At 40.2% G+C, this 20,340-nt stretch overlaps 1 protein-coding gene across 1 annotated transcript; it reads right to left on the bottom strand.

Moving 5' to 3' along the window:
- Positions 1-900: 900 nt before the first annotated feature.
- On the bottom strand, positions 901-11,504 carry LOC140224726 (cytoplasmic FMR1-interacting protein-like). The gene is made up of 5 exons (XM_072301146.1): positions 11,396-11,504; positions 9,817-9,923; positions 6,680-6,856; positions 1,965-2,185; positions 901-1,282 (listed from the first exon to the last, which is right to left on the bottom strand). Exons 3-4 carry the CDS (start codon positions 6,821-6,823, stop codon positions 1,994-1,996), a joined length of 336 nt encoding a protein of 111 aa, XP_072157247.1. The 5' UTR covers positions 6,824-6,856; positions 9,817-9,923; positions 11,396-11,504; the 3' UTR covers positions 901-1,282; positions 1,965-1,993.
- Positions 11,505-20,340: the final 8,836 nt, after the last annotated feature.

Genomic DNA, 20,340 nt, shown 5'->3' with positions numbered 1-20,340 from the left:
GAGGATGACCCAACACAGCAAGCAGATACATGATAACAGGCGTAGGGTGCTCCCAGTTTTCCATGTGTGTCGCCAGATGCTTTCAGCCAGTCTGCTGACCAAAACAAAAGCAATGACTGCGGCCATCTAGAATGATTTTAGATGGCGCTCCAGGACATAGATTCTAACCAGTACAACCTAAAAGCAAACATTAAAACCATTCGTAAAACTACAAAATATAAGACAATACTTGTAACCCCCACATGGAACTACGTCATAAAGGTGTTTGGACATTGTGCTGGGTATTCTCTCATCTAAGAAGAGAAGAAAGGGCGGCGAATCAAGGCTCCTTCAGAAATCAAAGCAGACATTTTTTGCAAATGGTGCTGGAGACCGACACAAATGATCATCATTCACCAGCAGGAGGCTCATTAATTATCCTGAGCTTCTACTGTGATCTTAGCAACGCAAACTATTGGATGCTGCAGTTGTTCACTGGTTACGGAAGTTCCAGAGGTTACCCCTAAGATTTAAAATCAGCACTTCTTAATTTAGATGATTCATCATGGAGAGACGGATTGAAAAACTTTTTTTCAATTCCTCAATTTCCAACCATTCAGGAGGAGTGAGAGAGAGATTTTAGAGACAGGTACCAAAGAGGCACTAACATTGAAATTTAGTTACGCAAATGGTGGACTCGATAGCTGGAAGTGGGGTAAAGGGAGTGAATGAAAAATTCGATTGATGGGTGAGGAAGGCTTAAAAATTAAGATAATAAATTATTAAGTTTCTTCACTCATCTTCCGAGTTTTTCTTTGTCATTCCTACTTAGTATTAGCTAGTAGTAAATTGCTCTTGCTGATAGCCACTGCCCACAGATTCGGTTTAAACTAAAAACTCCATAAGATGAAAATTTTTAGACTCAAAGAAAATTAATACCAAATGGGCGACAAAAGTTTTGCCTCACATGTCGCATTCCAAAACATTTGAGGGTGTCACACAGAGAGTCGTGAAAAACAAATTCTCAACGTTTCGCCAAACAATCTCACCTCTAATCAACAAAATTGAAGGCAGCATTTTAATTACATTCTAGACTGACGATTTCTCACCATCACATCAAAAGAGAAGATGTATAGCTGCGCAATGGGTGCATACTTCATGCCTATGACATTGCCTGGGAGCAACACAGAATCAAGCCCCTGTCGTAAACTCAGTTCGACTGTTACCATTTGGACGGTTAATGTGACAATCCCCTGGTGTTACATTGCTTTCCATACCTGGTTTGCACCATAAGACTCTTCATCTATGTAGTTTTAAAAGGGCATGAAAAAATATTTAGAGACCGTAGAGATAAGTGGTAGTACTTACATCTTGCAGATTTCAAATCATTGTGAAACCTGAGAAAAAAATACTGAGTAACTTAGAACTGTCTTGCTATGAAGTCAAGAACAGCGCAGAAGAAATGACACACACGCGCAATGAGACACATGGCCAAAATACAAAATCTTATTAAAAGTTCACGAATCGCCTGAACTTCAGTTACATTTCTTGAATTTAAAAGTTTAGTTTAAGATCTATGCGCATTAATGGCAGCGAGAATTTTTAAAAAAACACTCTTCTGAAAATAGTGTTAAAATCTCAATTTTGAGATCTTCAGAGTCTTAACTGACTTATGACTGGAACAACAGTTCTCTTTTTTTTCCAAATTTTTTCCAAAACACGGTAATTTCCCTGAAAAGAGCTTGAGTCTGCACTTTTGGATTCTCCTTTCAGAAGAGACAGCGATATCGTTTGTGAACAAGATGTTTTCCTACAATCAATGAAACATCAAAAAATGTTTCTTTCTTTCTTTCCTTCTTTAAATTAACTGCTGACTCTTATCAGGAGAGAAGAATTCAAGCACTTTCAAGGCCTTAAAAAAATGTCAAAACCAATCACTTTCGAAGGTCGAACGAATCATGAAGATGAGATGACATGGTACTTACTTTAACCAGCATGTGCTTTTCGGTGGGTGTCAGGTACATTTTTGTTTCGAACATGTGCACACACAGATTGACAACATCGAACAGAAGCTCTTCGTACCGATTATTTTTTCCAAATTCTCTTCCACCGTGTCTTGAATTTTGTTCTGTGTAGCAAGAAATTTTTGTTCTGCAACTCCTGCAGGGTGTGTGAATCTGCCATAACTTGCAAGAACTGGGCGGCACTGAAAAAAGAAGGAATGGTGTAGAGACTTGTCACGATACTTTTGAGCTACAACGGAGGTTTGATATGAATCAGAAGGAAGGGAGAAAATTGTTCGATGTCAAGGACAAAGGACTTAACTCTCCTCGATGTGACACAGGGTTGCCACAGAGTTTAGAAAAGGAATTTTTATGCCTCATTTGGGTAAAATTCCTCGACAATTGAAGATATGCCAGATGGCTGAAAGACACAGAACTAGGGAAAGAAAAGAAGAGACAAATGTCACATCCAAAAATTGCACCATTCAACAGATATTTACATGCTAACCAATGGCCAACTGCAAGGCGGATAAAGAATGGTGGTCGCATTTCGATTTTGGCTGCCATCTTGAAGATGTGTGACGTGCAGAGGGTACGGGCTTTTACCGTGCGATTTGAAATGTACCCGAAGTGTACCCGATGCGATGCCGCGGCGCGAGGCTCATACAACTTCCAAACGGAATTATGAGTTTTCCTTCCTAATGAAACGCTTTCAGATCGTAGTCTGAGTTAATTTTTACTAAGAATTTGCAAGGAAGTTACAATCATTCTAATGTTTAATATTTCTGGCTGAAATTTGTGTTTAAAGAAATGTACCCGATGGGCTCGTTCCTTCACGCACATGTGCAACTTTCTGACGAAACTGGACCTATCATTTTGGACTTAGTATATTTCGGATTTTTGGGAGCTGTAATGCGGTAGTTTTTCCTTAGAAATTTGGAAATAACGTCCAGTCATTCTTCTTTTTGATGCTTCCAGGAGAAATTTGTACTTTCGGAAATTTGGGAGACAAGTGTGAAAATTGGAAAAACGGAGAGGGGGTCGGGATTTCTGAAAAACAAAGGGAGGACTCCCCCCAGACAAGGGGGTTCAGGGGATCCCCCGAAAAATTATATTGATAATCAGGTACCCATGGAGAAAATAAGAAATATTAAAAAAAAAAAAATAAAACCTCTCACGGTTTGTAAATTATTTACTGATAAAGATAGCAAAATAAAATACACCGCAGTAATTTCACTTTAAATTCGGGCTATCAACGCCAGAAATACTTACAATGATAAGTGACTATACAATACCTTAGCGTTAGAGTGCAGCGTAAACCTCAAACCCCCTAACTCCGCAGTTGGGTTTGTTTACAATCGTGACGTCAAGAGGGTACGAGATGCGACCACCATTCTTTATCCGCCTTGGGCCAACTGATGATTGATGCATTCAGACTGATGTGACTTATGTCTCTTCTTTTCTTTCCCCAGTCCTGATTAACTCTAATTAAAACATATAAGACTTAAATATTAATTTTTGGACAGCTCTTGTAGAGACTTTTGCGATATTACTTTTGTACACACATTTTTTAAAAATAATCTTCAATCAGGCACACAGGAGAAAACTTCAAAATGGAGAAATCTTTTATTACTTCACAGACATTAATTTACCGGCTATAGATAGAATAATTATGATTTCACACTTGATTTCATGTTTTTTAGTTCATCTAGCACCGCAAACATATTGATAAATCCTAGGGTGAGCAGATAGGCTTCCGACACAAAATCCTGCCTCTTTTCAGCATGGCACAGCCTTTTCACCTCTGCAAAAAATCTTTCAATCGCTAATTGTTGTGAAATGTAATGTTGTGAAATGAAATGTGTATGTTGTGTTGGAAGAAATAATTGGAAATAGAGATTAATGATCTCACTAAATTGATTTATTCCTTGACAGTAAAAGTTATGTGATTAAAATCTGTACCTAACTTAGAAAACACTTTCACCTGCGTTTTTCATGATCAGTATGCCCTGTAGTAACTACCCCTGGCCACCATCAACGTTGACAATCAACTGATGATCGTGGCCACAGAAGCTGCTGAAATCCGGACTGAGCATAAAACATGTTTTTGTTAGTAGAAAGTAAGACTTTCCTAGATGCCATGTACAGTTTAATAGAAGTAAATAAATGAAGATTAACACCGCTCAACATGGGCTCTGTCCTTCGAACCAAACCAATTTTATTCGTTTCCTAGGTGCTAAAGAAGTCCGAAAATGCCCATATAAACTTCAGGAAAATTGTCTGGTGCTCAGGACGCCGCCATTATGAATTTTTCAAAATTGAGAAAACCCACCATTAGATTTTTGCAAATATCTCCTCAATGGTTCATCCCACAAAAAAAAAAAAAAAAAAAAAAAAAAAAAAAAAAAAAAAAAAAAAAAAAAACCAGCAGAAAGAACACAAAATTTCCTACGGAAATCATCCTCCCCTGTTTTTTCTGGCTTACTTCTTTGATCGTAAATTTGACGTTTTCTTCAAAAATTAGCTTTTAAAAAAGCACATTTTTGCTGATTTCAGGAGAAACTTTGCTTCAAATCTCCAGCCACGATTATCTGAGATAAAAACTGTAATGCTCATTGAAAAGAGCGTAGAATTTACGTCTAAAAAACATATGTCAATAGTTTCTGAACTTGATTTAATACCTCATCAGTAGATCACACTAGTCAGTGAGATCAAAAGCCCAAAAGTTCAAAAATTTTCAATCAGAATCAAAACTTGTGAGCTCTGATAAGTACTAATATGAAACTTACCGTCTTGCAGTACAAAACTTGAGCCTCAAACTTGTGCTTTGATGCCGTTTTGGATTTTGCAAGATTTTCAGTTGGGTTCACTGACTAGTGTGATCTACTGATGAGGTATAAAAAGACCCAAAAGTATAGATCTCTCGACGTGATCTCACCTTAATATTCCAATGCAAACTGCCTGAGCTGAACACTCTCCCCCATCAGTTTTGTACTGATCCTCATTAGAGCTCAAAATTGTTGGCTCCGATTGAAAATGTTTGAACTTTTAGGCTCCCCTCCCCCCCTCCATATAGTGCGGGCCCAGCACTATTTTACCACATTGTTACACAGTTTGAGCCACGGTTTTAGGTTTTTTTCTTCTTTTTTTCTTGATTTTAAAGAAGATGGTTGACAAAATCACAATTTGAGAGTGGAGCTAATTAACTGCTGTTTCACAGAATTTAATCAAGTTCAGAAACTATTGACATATGTTTTCTAGAAGTAAATTCTACGCTCTTTTCAATGAGCATTACAGTTTTTATCTCAGATAATCGTGGCTGGAGATTTGAAGCAAAGTTTCTCCTAAAATCAGCAAAAATGCGCCTTATATAAGCAAATTTTTGAAAAAAACGTCAAATTTACAACCAAAGAAGTGAGCTAGAAAAAACAGGGGAGGATGATTTTCGTAGAAAATTTTGTGTTCTTTCTGTTGGTGTTTTTGTTTTTTTGGAGGAATGAACCGTTGAGGAGATATTTGCAAAAATCTAATGGTGGGTTTTCTCAATTTTGAAAAATTCAAAATGGTTGCGTCCTAAGCACCAGACGATTTTCCTGAAGTTTAAATAGGCATTTTCGGACTTCTTTAGCACCTAGGAAACGAAAAAAATTTGTTTGGTTTGAAGGACAAACCAAAACCGGAAATTTGTTGTGTTGTGTAATCAAAGTAAAGCATGAAGAGAATGATAAAGTGAAATTCAAATTCATTATTAGGATTTGTCAAGTAATTCCAACTTTTGAGAAAATCAAAGCACAGAAAGGACGCTCTTCAATTGCAAAGTTTCAGAATCTTCACCAATTTTTCATCCATTATGATCAAGCAAATGTATGTAATTCGCTGAAACTCCTACTGAATATTTTTCATGAGTCTCTAAATGAAAATTTTCAGAAAATTCACTCAGTAGTTTCCTCTCTGAAAGCATGAAACTTTCTTCAGGGCGATAGTTCAAAAAAGTAATTATCATTTGGCAAGCGAGAAGTTATCATTGTATAATCAATTGAGATCTAAACCTAGGGCATATATCCTAGAAATAATGATATCTTCCGATGAATATTGGCAAAAATAAGTTGGAAGTTCAATAGATAGAAAAACTGAATGAATATCAAAAAGACTAAGACCGTTGGCAAGTCCACAGCCAAGACTGTTTTCTTGGTAAATGCGCCAGGTAATTTCAGGCACGGTGACCAGCATTTTGCATATACTATAACAATTTTTATTGTTTCAATTGTACCAATTCATACCAAATACATAAAAGATCACACAGTTGTGGAATATGCGCACCATCACAGTTTTTGCACGGAACTAAAAAGCAGAGGGAAGTAATTATAGTTAATTAAGTAAATGTTCTCATTGACATTTTTAATATTGAAGACAAAGATAATTAATTTAATCATTTTATTGATGTAATTGATATACTTTCGTTTAGTTATTTGTCTTTTAATTATGTAACTTAAGACTACAGGTGTCAGGTGGGTAACCTAAACTATAAGTTCTAGCATTGTGGCAATTAGTGGAAATTGTGGTTGGAAGCATTCAAATATCCCTTTTTTCTTGCATGTTTCTCTGGGCCGGCAACATCAGTTACACTTCTTTTACCCCTTCTTTTACACTTCAATTACCTACTGAATGTCGAAAACGAACAAAATTAGAATGCTCACCTGAAAATACATGAAATTAAGCAGCTTTTTCACTTCAGGAGCTAATACTTCAGCAGTCTTTTCATAGATTTCCACCCAGTTCGGCTGCTCATTGGACTTCCGTTGCGGGATGGCTCGAGAGCAACATCGCCACGTGTACAGCATGACCGCATGTTTCAAGCCATCTTCCAACAGTTCCTTCATTACAAATAGATATTTTACAGGATTGGTAGATTGACAACTTTAAATTCACAACATGGCAAAGCTCTGAATTTTTAAAACGACCAAAACCTGTGTCGATTAAATTTCAATGAAAAAACCTATTGACAGTTTTCAGTGCATATACTATAAAGGTTCAAAAATGAATACATTTACATGTAAAGGTCAATCTGCGATGGATTCCTTGGATAGTTTGAAATCTTTAAATTTAAATCAAGGTTCAAATGACCTTCCATCAACAAAATACATACATTTCTGATTTGATTCTAAAATAGATGCCTCTACCAATTTTCGAAGTGTCTGCTTTAAGTTGAAAACACTTGCATTGAACTAACTTTTCGAATACGATGTTTCTGATCCTGCCGTAGTTCTGTAATGATTTAGGTAAGAGTGAAAGAGTCATCCGATGATTTAAGCATGTTATCGGTAGTTCTCGATATTATTCATTCCCTGCTAAAAACTTAGGATCTCCTCTCATTTTTCTCAAAATTATCTTGGAAAAGCAAGATTTTTCTAAAAATCATTGAATATCATTCATCATCCATTCAATTAAACGGATTAACGGCGGTCAAGCAGCAGGAATGTGAAGCTTCCCAAACTGGCATGAACGCAGGGGCGGACTGGCCATGGGGGCGGGGAGGCGATCACCTCCTAACAATTTGCCGCGGAGGTCCTTAAGGGGCCCTCGCGGCGAATTTTTTTCGAGTTATCGTTTTTTCCCCATAATGTTGTAATTTTCCTATCCTCTTCAGTCACTAAGAGGCCCCAAAATTCTTGAAAATGTGTCTCTAAGAGACATGAAAGCTCGCCTAAGGCTTATGTGATGAAGGGCCCCCGAAGAATCCTAAGAACGGGTTATTTTGAAGTTCAAATACTGAAAAATTTGACTCCAAGATGCTTCAAGTTGCGTTTAAAAAATGTGAAATTTTCCAAATTTTACGGGGGAGGGCCCCCGGACCTCCTTAGAGGGACCTCTGAACGACAGAAGGGGCCCCCAAATCTAGGTCGCCTCCTAACTTTTCGACTACCAGTCCGCCCCTGCATGAACGGTGGCTTCTTCAATGTGCTCTGCTAGGCCAGTGATAAAACCATTTCGGTCTTCGAAGTTAGCTTGATAAATGACAGAGCATGGCTGAGCTTTCATACTCAGTTGTTGATTATGTAACGTAAGCTCATCTAAGGCGTCAACATTGCATAAGGCATCAGTTAATGTTAATGTAACCTTATCTGCCACCATTTTGAGAAGTTGACTCCTTTGTGCAAAAAACCATCAAAGATATAAAAGTCGGCAAGCAAGCATTGTTGTACATGGAACTAAGAGAAATGAATGGTTTTGAAAACATACTCACTCTAATTACTTAAAAATTGAGAGTACACTGTAAACCAAAAATAAATATTCTTGAGTGTTGCACGATTCAAAACCAGAGAAGGTTGACGGTGGAGAGTAGATCAAATTGTTCAAATAACTTTATGCCTTCAAGAGGTAGGACACACTTGTCAAAAACTATCAGAAGTAATACTGCTAACTTGAGGTAGAGGTGTCATCAGCTAAGTTGGCACTTGAATACATATCGTTTGCAAGCAACTATAATGTAGTCGTCGAACAGGAATCGAGGATTGACTAAGCTCGCGATCAGGCTACCGTCAATCGCCTATTACTGTTGGACAATTGCAGCACAATTGCTTGCAAGCGAAATGTAAACAAGTGCCAACTAAGCTGATGACACCTCTAGATAGCAGAGTAAACAGGTAATTCCAAAAAATTTAGACTTGAAACAATGGAAATAAAACATAGGAGTGGGAGAATGGGCGAGTTGTGCTGGTCTCAGAATCCTGTTATGATACTTTATTTTTGCAGATCAACTAAAAATGATGAGATCTGGCCAAACAACAAATTTCTATGTTGAATATTAACCAAGGTATCTCGCCTTTAAAAACTCGATTTATGAAGTCATCCACCACAGTAGGACGTATCATGTTTTGCGATACCTACCGCAGTGGATGACGTCATAAATTGAGTTTTTCTAGGAAAGATATTTCGGTTAATATTCAAGGTAGAGAGTTGCTGTTGGGACAGATCTTTGTATTTAGAGCTATTCTACTAGAACCAAGCATCAAAACATGATTCTGTCACCAGCGCAACTGGCCCATTGAATAAAGAAAGAGAAATTAGAGGGTGAAGCAGTGAATAAGCTATCGATTAGCAGAGAAGAGATGGTCTACGTGAGCTCCCAAATGAAGAAATTGGCCTCATTATCACAGCATTATCACATGCAGACAAACTAACTCTTTCCTTCAGAGATTAAATGACATGAAACTGAAAGAAGGAGAGAGTTAGAGGACATTTAGGGAATGAGGAAGATACAATTCTTGAGGAGGAAATTTAGGCAGGAGCTACCTGGCAGTTGAGTCCGAACTAGGATGCTCATTAGATGCGGCAACAGTATTGACAGTTCTTACTATTTGCAGGGTATTGGGAAATGAAACCTGTAAAACACTCTTTACTGTGCTCAGAGGTTCCTTCTTAAAAGTTAGCTTCAGTTTCACACACAGGAATCGATCGCTGAAACTCTTATCAGCATGTCCAGGCCATAAGGGATCAAGGTCTTCCAGGCGCAAAGCTCACACATTCCATATCTTTGTCCTGGCGTACCAACAGAGTTTCAAAAACCGGTCTGCATTCATTGATTGACTAGATACGATAAGAGGAGATAAAGAAATAGCTCTTGGTCCATAGCAGAGTCTCCAAGTGCCAAGACGAGTCCGGCAACAGACAAATAGACATGTTCCATCACAGGAGTCTGATGACAATTCTGTTGTAACATCGTAAGTTGTGGGAACAACACTACGTTCTCATATAGGAATTGTAAGCTTCCTCGATTTAGTTGAAAGAGAGGCGATTGTAAGCAATACCAAAAAAACGACTCATACACTCGTACCTGTGAAAATCCACTCAGAACTTCGGTTTCTCCGCACTTCCCATGGCTTCTTCTTAATTTCCGTCGGCCCTCGGATTGATTCTTCGTCTCCAATTGATGAAATACTTCTAAATGAGCAAAGAGGATGACAGTTTTAACGGCTAATTAATTAAATAAATTGAAATTAATTGAGCGATCTTGTGACCGGCATTGGACCGGCCGTAGTTACGCGCGATATTTCATGTACGGCAGCCATTTTGAATCCCCCACATCAGCTGACGAATATCGAATATCGTATCGAATGCGATTGTTCGACTATCGCACTATCGATTCTTTACCATACCTTCTTACGGGGACACAGCTATAGTCGATCGTTCAAGAAGTTTGTCAAGAAAACCGCCTCAACCACTGGACTCGTTCTTCTCGCACCGGCTCACGGAGGAGAGAGGCCGCGGCTAGAATTCTTACGATCAGCGACCTTTCTCCTCATTTTACTTTAAAACTTTCAATCTTAGAGGAAAATGTCATAGGACCCGAAATAACGACCGTAAAATTTCCTATCGGTTCATTACACAAAATTTTAGAAAAAATAATTTTCGTGACCAAAAATAAGGGTTTTAAAAACGGCGCAGGCAAAAATTCTTATGATCAGCGACCTTTCTCCTCATTTTACTTTTAAACTTTCAATCTTAGAAGAAAATGTCATAGGACCCGAAATAACGGCCGTCAAATTTCCTATCGGTTCATTACACAAAATTTTAGAAAAAATAATTTTCGTGACCAAAAATAAGGGTTTTAAAAACGGCGCAGGCAAAAATTCTTATGATCAGCGACCTTTCTCCTCATTTTACTTTTAAACTTTCAATCTTAGAGGAAAATGTCATAGGGCCCGAAATAACGGCCGTCAAATTTCCTATCGGTTCATTACACAAAATTTTCGAACAAATAATTTTCGTGACCAAAAATAAGGGTTTTAAAAAGGGCGCAGGCAAAAATTCCTATGATCAGCGACCTTTCTCCTCATTTTACTTTTAAACTTTCAATCTTAGAGGAAAATATTGAAATACTCGTTTCGAATGCGATTTCTCGATTATCGCATTATCGATTCATTACCATAGCTTCTAACGGGGACGTAGCGATATTCGATCATTCACGAAACTTGGCAAGAAATCTGCCTCGGCACCTGGACTCCGTTTTGCCGGCTCATATCACGATGGAGCGAAATCCTATTAGAATCCCCGGCCCGGTCATCGCCTTACTTCCTAACTTGTTGCGGCTATTATTTTACTCGTTCCTGGGCATTTTGTGCTAAACGAGAGGGTTCCCTAGGTTATTTTGATCGTAGAATTCATTTTTGACCTTACTTTTCTCGAGGAAATGACGCAAATACACAACGCGTTCTTACTAACTCTCCGTAGAAACATAAAAGTAAAAGTTACTCAAAGATAAATTTTACTCGTTCTTGTGGGCATTTCGTGTTGAAACTCGGTTTCCTGGAGGACTTTAGATCGTAGAATTCATTTTTGACCTTACTTTGTTGATTTGTTGACACAAACACATAACACAAGATATCTCGGGGGTGCAAAGAAAAGGTACTCACCGATAAATTGCACTCGTCCTGGTCGACATTTCGTGTTGAAACTACGGAAACTAATGGTATTTTGATCGTACAATTCATTTATAACCAAACTTATGCCAATATAAATGATGACACATAATTGGGGGGGGGGGGGGGGGTGGCGGCACGGTCCGGATAAGCAAGGCAAGCACTGCTTGCCCAAATATTTCAGAAGAAAGAGGAAAATTACAAAATGTATTATTAAGTAAATTGCATTAAAAACAGAAAGAGAGAGAGGCAGAGTTACGTATGCAGCAGCCACAAAAGTAGGAAAGCGGCGGCAGGGCGGACGGAGGTGGCGCATGGCGCAGCGAACATGGGTCAACTCATGCTCTAAAAAGAATCGCTTGCGAAGGGCTGATGAGCGGAGCGCCAGGCGCCAGGCGACTAATCTGCCAGACTGCTCGGCGGCGGAATCATGGCGGGCGGGGCGGGGAGAGCGGTACGTTCCTACTTGTCCGAGCGCTTCGCTGGTTGTGCCTCCGATGCGCTGTCCGCTGCTGTCCTGTTGCATCTTCCCGTCGCGGTTGCAATTGCGATTGCTCCCTCCGAGGCAATTGTGTCCTCCATTTCAATAACATGCCGCTCACTTGGATCAACTTGATGATGAATTAGACAATTCTCAAGCATGTTTATTCCATAGAGTACATAGAGTCGTAATGTAATTGGGAGAGCTGGCGCCACTTTTAAGCATTTTCCATGTCCCGAATTCCGAGACTCCTGTACGACGCCGGGTCACTTTTTCGATACATAATCGATTGTTTGCGATACACGGGTACCCGGCCATCCGATGACAACAACAACAACAACAACAACAACAACAACAACAAAGGAGATAGGAATCACCATGTATTCCACACCGCCATTTTGGATCGAAAATGTATCGAAAAAGTGACCCGAACTCGGCGCACACCGGGCTCGGAACTCGTCGAGCAGAACATGGCACCAGCTCTCCCATTTACATTGTACTCTATGGTTTATTCGCAGAGAGATGTTTTTTTGAGAAGTATAATAACTCAAAAAATTCTAAACGCTGTGGAGTAACGACTAGATATACCTCAAATAAGTGGCAAATGGAAATCATAAGTAAGAGAGAATGAAATAAAACCATTGTTTTCAGGACGTTCCATCAGATTTCAACCGAAAAATAGAGTAAATTGAGGTTCGCGAGGATGTAAATTTTAATAATTTTCTAGGGAGGCTCCCTGAGGAGGGAATGGGAGCTATAGGTTACGTTAAACACCACCCCCCCCCCCCCCGGATTACGAACGCTAGAGCTCGCCCTGTCACTAAACCCACCGCACGCCACGGGGGGGGGGGAGGAGGTTATTTTCAAAGTTTTAGTATCGGAGTGAAAAGAAGTTATTCAAAGATAGAGTTTAGTCTGTCCCAGATAGGTAGAGCGCTGGAAAATCAGAATAATTAGCACCATTTGGCGGGTTGGAGGTACCTCAACCCTTGTTACCTGTCATCTAGTCGCCTCTCAAATGCGTCGCACAGAGGGCCACAAGCCACCTCGAGGCAACGCACACTCCCTTCGCATCTTTCCGCGGTGGTTTTCCCCGAGGCCCAGGAGCGGATTCCCGGCGTGAAGACGCCGACGCGCCGCGGAGCTCATAACCAACCCTCTGTACGGTGCGGGGTTTGCTCGGTGATTAGTCGGACACAATAGAACGAACGAAACCTTGCTTCTACATAGTGCAAATTATTCTGATTTTCCAGCGCTCTTCCTATCTGGGACAGACTATAGTTCCGGTTGAAAATTCACGTTTTATTGTTGGTACCTATACTTGATGGTATGTTCATCGAAATAATCCCATTTTTGCGACCTTACTTATGTTAATTTTTTTTTTTTTTCCTGCTGGTTTAATGGCTTCGTGTCTATAGCACCTTCAGCCAACTTTAGACAATGTTTAGTGTCCGTAGACATCAGGCTCCATGCTCCAGGCTTTTCTAATTTTCAGGGATTAGGGCCGAGGAGAATCTGTTTCAGCAGATCTACTCGTCAATTCCGTGAAAATTAGACGCCACCACCGGGATTCGAACCCGGGACCTATTGACCTAGAGTCAGACGCGCTGACCACTAGGCCAACCTGGCCGGCCTTATGTTAATTGATTCACATCAATACGCGATTTTTCAGCCCATCTCACTCCCTTAAAACTGCAATTTTTGATCCCCTCCCACCACCTTTTGAGTCATTTTGATACCATCTCTACTTACCCTTTTCCACCCACATGCCTTTCATTATTCAAGGAAAACTCTTTTTCAGCCCTATTCTACTAGACCCAACATGAGAGTCGGCTGAGAGGAGCACAATCCCAGGAAGTAGTGTTTTGGAGACTCGTGGGTAAGGTAACTCTTAAACCAATGCAAAAGGGCGGACAAATATAACGAACACTTCATTCAAAAGTATTGATAGAACACGTATAGTATTAGTTAATACTACGCGTCTATCAACTCATGAACTCCACGAATGATACATTTCGGTCAAACGAGCAAAAGTAAGAAAATTGACTTCTCGACGATGAAAATACTGTATGTGTATCAAGTTTTAAAATGAAAATCCAACTGATTGTATCAGTGGCGAGGCGTCCATACTTATAGGTTCGCTGTGTTCGCCGAAAACCCTCAAATATATTTTGAAACCATTAATAAATTAAGGCTAAGGATGTGGGAAACAATACATACAGAAGAGTAGACAGCAAATAATTAACGGACGCTTGGCTTCCGACAGCGTCATTCGGCGCTGAGGCTGAGAGAGAGAGAAAATCCTTTGACGCAGGAGCGCGCGGGACCGCACCGGCACCGGCTACCAAAGCGTGAGGGGAACGGGCGGGACGAAGCAATGATGAAGGGGCAAGGGGTAGAGAGAGAGGAGTGGTGATGCACCGGCGTGGCGCGGGGGGCAGAGCTGAGGGAGCTGACAATGAGCGGGGGTTTGGACCGCGCCAGACCGCGCTCGCGGTGTAAACGTAGCAGAGAGAAAAGGGAGTGGGGAGAGAACGGGAGAGGAGAGCCGCTTATCCGTCCCAGACTACAGGTGCCTGATGCATACCGCCGGATTTCCTCCATGCCGATTCGTACTCCCTTCCCCCCCTACCCCCTGCTCCTGCGGCAGCGCGCGGGGCGGGCCGCATCTCTTAGTTCCAGTCCAGTTCCGCATTCTCCAATTTCTTCCTGCAGGTGCGTGTTGCGAACTTACGCTATCATTTAAGGGTGATTACTTGATGAAAGGAATAGTCGTGTCGCCGTCGGTTATAAACGACTTAAAGCCAAACGAAATAATGATTGTATTTAATAATACAAGACTTTAAAGGCCGAAAATGTCTGGTCGGTTACGCGTCGCCAACCCCGATTTTGAAGCAAAAGAGCAATTTGCGTTAGTACGTCAGTGTTTATCATGGATTCTTTGGCAATATATGCTGAAAGAAGACTCTAATGTTCAAGAAAATTGTCATATTGAACTGAAATGTTTATTTTTAAGCGAGGAAAAGTCACCAGAAAGAATGTCGCCACATTTGGCAACGTATACTTGCAGTTGTATTAGGTGCAGGGTTTATCGCGCCAGATGAAACCAGGAGTTTAAAAACTGTCATCAAATTGTTCGCTGATCAAGCTGATGATGTCTTCTTGACCAAACCATTACTAATAAGTCGGCTTTTTTTATTCTACTACCGGGGCCGGTGCCATATTGGTGCCAATTAATGAGCGAAGCCTCGTGAGCGTAGTTGGTGTCCGAGTCTCGAGGTGACGGAGAAGTGGAGAGGGGCCGGAGTGGGCTGGAAGGGAAGGGTATGAGTAGTGCCGCACAATGGTGCGGCCGGCGGGACCTCCGTTCACGCAAATAAAACGGCGAATATCTCGAAAACCGAACATGGGATCTCTTTGGGCTGTAGGAGCTTTTAATCAGAATGACTAGCTGAGCAACATATCAAAGTTTCACCTAGAGACTTTTTTTAAAAAAAATTTTTACACATGTTCTTCATCGTCAGAATAGGGGGAAAAATCTATAGTCTTAAAAACGTCAGAAATCACATTTTAAGTCAAGTGTCTCGGTCAGGATGTTAATATTTGTTAAACTAAGATGCACAATGAAATCAGCGACCCAAAAATCATTAGTTATACATCAACTTTTAAAACGGTGCATTGCATTATTTACGAATAAAGTTCCGTTAAATCCAGTCTGTGGACCATAGTGCGCCGAGCAGTCGCGATCGGCGGATCGGCACCTCGCGGCGAGAAGCCACCGCGAGATGGTTCTACGCCTAGAGACGTTTTTCCACTCCACTCAATCGATACATCGAAAGCAGCAGAGCCCCGCGCAAGATCGCCGTGAAAGAATCGATTCTTCGATCTTATCGATCTTTTGGAAGATCGATCCAATAATCGCCATCACTACTAGCTCAAGAACTATTGAGAAGGATTTGGGATATCTTCATTATATCTTCAAGACGGCAACGTTCATTACTTCCTACATGGCTGCTGTAACCGGTAATATTGGTTTAAGGACTTTTCAACTAAATCAACTTCAGTTATCATAAAATGCCTCTCCGATCGTAATCATTTACTTCAGCAATTTTAAGTTTAATTATAAAAGTGCTTTTTGGGATGTAAGCTCTTGAGTAATGTCACTATTTCAACTTTTAAATGATGGAAGCTTACTGCTTTATACTTGCTTGTTTGATAATGTGAGGAGTGCTGAGTCTTCATGTGTTTTTGTTCCTGTGCTTAAATCGATCGATAAAATTCTTAATAAGTAATGGACGCAAGAAATAAGTAGCTGATTAGGAATCTTAATTGTAAAGTGTGAGTACTTTAATTTTAATTTTTGATCGTTTCCTTTAAAATTTTAAGTTTGAATGCTGCCATATGACCAGGGATTAATATAGTAGGTAAACAAAACAAAACATTATCAAAGGCGCAATGACCGAGTTTCATTCTGAGCCGCGGTTCACCATTTTCGTGTATTATTCCAACTATCAATCGAATGGCCATTGCTAATGAATGAGATTATCTGTTATTTGTTGAATTTACGGTCTGCACAGTGGCGTGTGGTCCGGATAAGCAAGGCAAGCACTGCTTGCCCAAAGATTTCAAACGAAAGAAGAAAATTACACCTATTTCATGTTGAACATTTAAGCAAATCGACGGTGAAAGTCGGCAATCACATAACTCGGTTTGCAACGTCGCAGACTTCCTGTCATACTTTATTTTTTAAACGGAAAACTACTCAACGGCAATTCTTTAAAACTGTCATGATTTTTCGTCTCAATGCGAAGAAAATTCTGCAAAAACTTCAAGAAATAATATCAATTTGTTCTCCTTTATAAAAATGACGTAGAGGCGGAGATTTTCAGACACCGCAAACGAGTTATGTGATTGCCGACTTTCACCGTCGAAATATAATTTATAAAAGGTGTTCAGTAAGTAAATTGCATTAAAAACAGAAAAAGAGAGAGACAGAAATACGTGTAGAGCCACAGCTCAGTGGGAAAGCGGCAGGGCGGATGGAGGTGGCGCAGCGCGCTGCGCGGCCCGAACCCGGGCCAACCCATGCGCTGGAGAATCGCTTGCGATCAGCTGAGTGGAGAGCCACTGCTCGGCGGCGGAATCAAGCCGGGCGGGTAGAGCGGTACTTACGTTCCGAGTCCGAGCCCTTCGCTGCGCGATCGCAGCTCGCTTCTCTTGGCCATCTCATGGCCCGTCACCGCAGCGCGCTGCTTCTGCCTCCGATGCGCTATCTTGTTCCCTCTTTCCGTCGCGGTTGTAAGTGCTCCTCCGGAGCAAATGCCCTTAAATTCTATAAAATTTCGCTCACTTGGATCTAATTGCTGATGAATTAGACAATTCTGAATCATGTTTTAAATGCAGAAAGCTAATTTTTGGGGAAATTTAAGTAACTCAAAAAATTCTTAAAGCAAAATTAGGAGTTAAGAGCATGGAGCCGTCCTCCAATGATCAATAACATTCGAAACAAGTTGAGTAAACGAAATCATAAGTAAGAGAGAAAGAAATAAAGCCACAGTTTTTCAAGACGTTCCATCAGATTTCATCCGAAAAACAGAGCATATAGAGTAAAATTTTAAGAATTTTCTAGGGAGGCTAGGGGGAGGAGCAAGGGACAGAGACTACGTTAACCCCCCCCCCCCCCCCCCCCCGGATGGCGAACGCTACAGCTTCCCCTGTCACTGAACCGCATGCTACTTATATCGTTAAGTATGCACACTGGGTCTGGCTCTCAAACTGCTAATGTTTTGGAGGGAAAATCCATGTTTCGTACAGCCTTCTTTTCACTTCTCAGCCATTTTTTTTTGTTTGTGTCAATAAAAGTAAGGTCAAAAATGAATTCTACGATCAAAAGTCCTCCAGGTTACCGAGTTTCAACACGAAATGCCCACAAGAACGAGTAAAATTTATCTTTGAGTAAGTAACTTATATTTTTATGTTTCTACGGAAAGTTTGGGGGCGGGGAGGCGTATCGCCTCCGATATTTTGGTCGCGAAGGTCCTAAAGGGTAATGAACCGCGGCGAATTTTTTTCGAGTTATCGTTTTTTTCCCCATAAGTTGTAATTTTCCTAAAGTAAAATCACTAAAAGGTCGCTGATCAAAATTTTTGCCTTGAAAATTTGTCTCTGGACACGAAAGCTTTTGTTCGAAAATTTATGTGATGAAGGGGCCGAAGAATCATAAGGCCGTTATTTTGAACTGAAAAATTTGACTCCAATGATTTAAAGTTTAATTTAACAATGTGAAATTTTCCAACATTTTTTGGGGCGGGCCCCCTTACCTCGGTCTCAGAGGGCAAAAGGGTGTCTGAACGACAGGAAATTTTAAATCTATTCGGGTCCAACTTTTCGACTACCATTGCCCCTGTAAGAACGCGTAAAATTGTGTATTTGCGTCACGATATTTTTGGTCACGAAAATTATTTTATCGAAAATTTTGTGTAATGAACCGATAGGAAATTTGACGGACGTTATTATAGGTCCAGTGACATTTTCCTCTAAGATTGGAAGTTTTAAAGTAAAATGAGGAGAAAGGTCGCTGATCATAAGAATTTTTGCCTGCCCCTTTTTAAAACCCTTATTTTTGGTCACGAAAATTATTTGTTCGAAAATTTTGTGTAATGAACCGATAGGAAATTTTACGGTCGTTATTTCGGGTCCTATGACATTTTCCTCTAAGATTGAAAGTTTAATAGTAAAATGAGGAGAGAGGTCGCTGATCACAAGATTTTTTGCCTGCGCCCTTTTTAAAACCCTTATTTTCGGTCTCGAATATTATTTTTTTCGAAAATTTTGTGTAATGAACCGATAGGAAATTTTACGGTCGTCATTTCGGGTCCTATGACATTTTCCTCTAAGATTGAAAGTTTAAAAGTAAAATGAGGAGAAAGGTCGCTGATCATAAGAATTTTTGCCTGCGCCCTTTTTAAAACCCTTATTTTTGGTCACGAAAATTATTTTTTCAAAAATTTTGTGTAATGAACCGATAGGAAATTTTACGGTCGTTATTTCGGGTCCTATGACATTTTCCTCTAAGATTGAAAGTTTTAAAGTAAAGTGAGGAGAAAGGTCGCTGATCGTAAGAATTCTAGCCGCGGCCTCTCTCCTCCGTGAGCCGGTTCGAGAAGAACGGAGCCAGTGGTTGAGGCGGTTTTCTTGACAAACTTCTTGAACGATCGACTATAGCTGTGTTCCCGTAAGAAGGTATGGTAAAGAATCGATAGTGCGATTGTCGAACAATCGCTTCGATACGATATTCGATATTAAATTCGTCCACCTGTTTGAAGAATGCAACATGCCGGCCCGGCCATGCATTTTCCTACTCAATCACAAATTCACGACCGGTCCCCAGATCGCGCGTTCAATTAATTTTAATTTATTGAATCATTTGCCGTTAAAACTGTCATCTTCTCTGCTCTTTTAGAAGTATTTCATCAGTTCGAGACGAAGCTTTAACCCCAGGGCCAACGAGAATCAAGAAGAAGCCATGGGAAGTGCGGAGGAACCGAAATTCAGAGTGGATCTTTACAGGTACGAGTCGTTTTTCTTGTATGTATTCCTTTCCATCGCCTCTCCCATTTTCCGAAAATTTAGTGTAATAAAGCGATAGGAAATTTTACGGCCGTTATTATGGGTCCTATGACATTTTCTTCTAAGATTGAAAGTTTAAAAGTAAACTGAGGAGAAAGGTCGCTGATCATAAGAATTTTTGCCTGCGCCCTTTTTAAAACCCTTATTTTTGGTCACGAAAATTATTTTTTCGAAAATTTTGTGTAATGAACCGATAGGAAATTTTACGGTCGTTATTTCGGGTCCAATGGCATTTTCCTCTAAGATTGAAAGTTTAAAAGTAAAATGAGGAGAAAGGTCGCTGATCATAAGAATTTTTGCCTGCGCCCTTTTTAAAACCCTTATTTTTGGTCACGAAAATTATTTTTTGAAAATTTTGTGTAATGAACCGATAGGAAATTTTACGGTCGTTATTTTGGGTCCTATGACATTTTCCTCTAAGATTGAAAGTTTAAAAGTAAAATGAGGAGAAAGGTCGCTGATCATAAGAATTTTTGCCTGCGCCCTTTTTAAAACCCTTATTTTTGGTCACGAAAATTATTTTTTCGAAAATTTTGTGTAATGAACCGATAGGAAAATTTTACGGTCGTCATTTCGGGTCCTATGACATTTTCCTCTAAGATTGAAAGTTTTAAAGTAAAATGAGGAGAAAGGTCGCTGATCGTAAGAATTCTAGCCGCGGCCTCTCTCCTCCGTGAGCCGGTGCGAGAAGAACGAGTCCAGTGGTTGAGGCGGTTTTCTTGACAAACTTCTTGAACGATCGACTATAGCTGTGTCCCCGTAAGAAGGTATGGTAAAGAATCGATAGTGCGATAGTCGAACAATCGTATCGATACGATATTCGATATTC

This window comes from Bemisia tabaci, chromosome 5 (assembly GCF_918797505.1).
Source record: "Bemisia tabaci chromosome 5, PGI_BMITA_v3".
NCBI classification, from domain to species: Eukaryota; Metazoa; Arthropoda; class Insecta; order Hemiptera; family Aleyrodidae; genus Bemisia; species Bemisia tabaci.
Note: the sequence above shows the minus strand (reverse complement) of the source record. Positions and strands in the feature narration are given on the sequence as shown.